This window comes from Psammomys obesus, unplaced genomic scaffold (genome assembly GCF_907164565.1).
Source record: "Psammomys obesus unplaced genomic scaffold, mPsaObe1.curated_primary_1811, whole genome shotgun sequence".
Taxonomy (NCBI): domain Eukaryota; kingdom Metazoa; phylum Chordata; class Mammalia; order Rodentia; family Muridae; genus Psammomys; species Psammomys obesus.
The window spans coordinates 3,081-5,812 of NW_026591436.1; the positions used below are offsets into that span (position 1 = coordinate 3,081).

Sequence of the window (2,732 nt, forward strand, 5' to 3'; positions counted from 1 at the left end):
TGCCATCTGGGTTTGCACAAACTAATTGGGAAAAAGAAACCTCTCAAATCCACAAATTGGGTGAGGGGAAGATGGCAGGCTGAGAGCCAGAAAGCCGCTGTGGATGGGAGAAGCGCTGCAGATGTTTCTGACGCTTTAGGAAGTTTCTAAGCAAGGGAAGGAGAAGCTACCTGAACATGTCAGGTACAGTTCCAGCCATGGAGGACTCTGCTGAGGGGCTGTGTTGAGAGTTCTCAGTCAGGACATCATGCTTGAGGACAGGAGGCTGATAGAGAAGGTGGAGGAAACAGCCAGGGATGAAGGAGTTGAGTGGACGTATCCCTTTGCCTCAGCCTTTACTGCATATGATGATGCTAAGAGCTGAGGTGTTTGGTCTCTCTGTCCTCTCAGGTATCATGCACTCCTACTGACCCCACACCTTCCCATTGCTTTCTTCATTGCCCCTGTTACTTCCTTGTTCCTGAGGCTGTAAATGACAGGGTTAAGCATGGGTGTGAGAACGGTGTAGAAGATGGACACTACATCATCTTGTCCTGGAGCGTGATAGGAAGCGGGTAGCATGTAAGTATAGACAAGGGGCCCGTAGAAGAGATTGACGACTGTCAGATGGGAGGAGCATGTGGCCAGGGCCTTCTGACGCCCCTCGGCAGAACGCATCCGGAGCACGGCGGCCAGGATGAGGGCGTAGGAGGTGGTGATAAAGGTAATGGGCACCAGGAGGACCACCACACCCGTCACAAATAGCACCTGTTCATAGGCTTCCGTGTCGGCGCAGGCCAGCATCAGCAGCGAGGGCACCTCACAGAAGAAGTGGGAGATCTTCCGAGAGCCGCAGTAGGGGAACTGAAGGGTCAGGGAAGTCTGAATGGAGGCATTGAGGGATCCTCCCAGCCAGGAGGCCACGACCATGAGCAGGCACATCTGGCGGCTCATGAGCGCAGGGTAGCGCAAAGGGTTGCAGATGGCCAGGTAGCGGTCATAAGCCATGAGGGCCAGCAGGAGGCACTCTGCAGCCCCCAAGAACATGAAGAAAAACATCTGTGCCCCGCAGCCTCCAAAGGAGATGCTTGTCCAACCAAAGAGAACGCCCGCTATCATCTTGGGGACAGTGACTGACGTAAAGAAGATGTCCAGAAAGGACAGCTGGCTGAGGAGGAAGTACATGGGTGTGTGGAGTCGGGTGTCCACCCAGATCAGAAGGACCATGGCCGTGTTGCCGGCCACAGCAAGGATGTAGACCAAGACCACCATGCTGAACAGAAACAGGTGTGTCCGGCTGTTGTTAAAAAGGCTCGTCAGGACAAAGCCAGTGGTGGAGTGGTTCCAGTGCTCGCTGCCCATTTCCTGCCACTGAGCTGCGCTGTGGGGGAGAATGAGCCAGTTCACCAGTGGCAGAGAGAGGGAGAAGGGTTGAGGTGAGAAGATAAGAGTCAGGGAGTTGGAGGTCCACTCTAAAGCCCATCTCATGAATAGAGCACTGTTCAAACCAACAATTGCAGACAACATTAAGTCATAGTGAACGATGCCTCCCAGGGCTAATTCCTAACAGTTTTCTCGCCTGCATGCCCTTTATATGCACACTCTAAATTCAACAGCCCATAGTTTTCTAGTATTAGGGGTTGCAGTCTGGGACATCTGTCTTCTTGTCTTAGCTGATCCTTAGGTGAGATTCTGGGCAGCTAGAAATGATGCCTGTACCCAGAGCTAGCCCAAATCATTTGAACCACGCCCACACCACTGCTTACCCATCTTGCTTATTCAATCTTAGAGAAAGAACAAAAACAAACAAAACCCAGGAGAAGTCAATGGGGCTGTAGTACAGTTGGTCGAGTGCTTGCCTAGGATGCACAAGTCCTGGGCTTGGTCCTCAGTAGTGCAAAAACCAGACACAGTGGTATGTACCTGCCATCCCAGCAACTGGGAGGTGGAGACAAGAGTATCAGAAGTTCAAGGTCATCTTTGTCTACACAGTGAGTCTGAGGCCAGCTTGGGATACACAAGAATGTGTATCAAACAAAAAATAACAACAAACCAGGAAGGGTTGTCTATACTTTCTGCTTCCTCCCTCTGACTCCTGATCAACCATTGTACTTTCCGATATGGCTTCGTGTGGAATGGCGTCTTCTCTCCACCTGGGAACTGTGATTATTAAATCATCTTGTCAATGGTCTCCTGATCTGCCAACCTTGTACTAAAAGAAAAATGAAGTTTCAGGTGCATTTAAGGCATTCCCATAAAGGGAACGAGAAGTTCTGGCATTTTGTAAGCACAGCTTGCTTTATGTCTCAGACATCTCAGATTTTGTGTCTGGAAGGAACCTGACCTGATGTTTCACTGGCGAATAGTATGAAACATGGGCGACAAAGGTGGCCTTTCTGCTGCACCTGGGATCCTCACAGCTCTTCTGGAGTGGGCTTTCTCAGCCCCAGCACTACTGGCATCTGTGGCTGCGTAATTCTTTGCAGTGTGGATGCCCTGAGTGTTGTGGAACGCTTCACACCATACCTTACTCTACCCTCTAGATGCCAGTAGCAATCTTGTCTAGTTGTGACAGCCACAAGGCTCTCAAGTCTTCATGGATTGCCTCCTGCAGGTGTAGTCACCCCCGGGAATCTCTACAGGGAAGCCTTTCCCTTCCCTCCGCTCCACCGAGGCAAATTAAAAAGCCTAGAGCTCACACAAGGCAGTGTGTTTACCCCGACCTGGCTGAACGTCCTTTTCAGATTCCCTCC

The 2,732-nt window shown here is 51.0% G+C and overlaps 1 protein-coding gene across 1 annotated transcript; it reads right to left on the bottom strand.

The window, feature by feature from the left end:
* Positions 1 to 393: 393 nt before the first annotated feature.
* On the bottom strand, positions 394 to 1,341 carry LOC129679168 (olfactory receptor 2T27-like). The gene has a single exon (XM_055610093.1). It carries the CDS (start codon positions 1,339 to 1,341, stop codon positions 394 to 396), a length of 948 nt encoding a protein of 315 aa, XP_055466068.1.
* Positions 1,342 to 2,732: the final 1,391 nt, after the last annotated feature.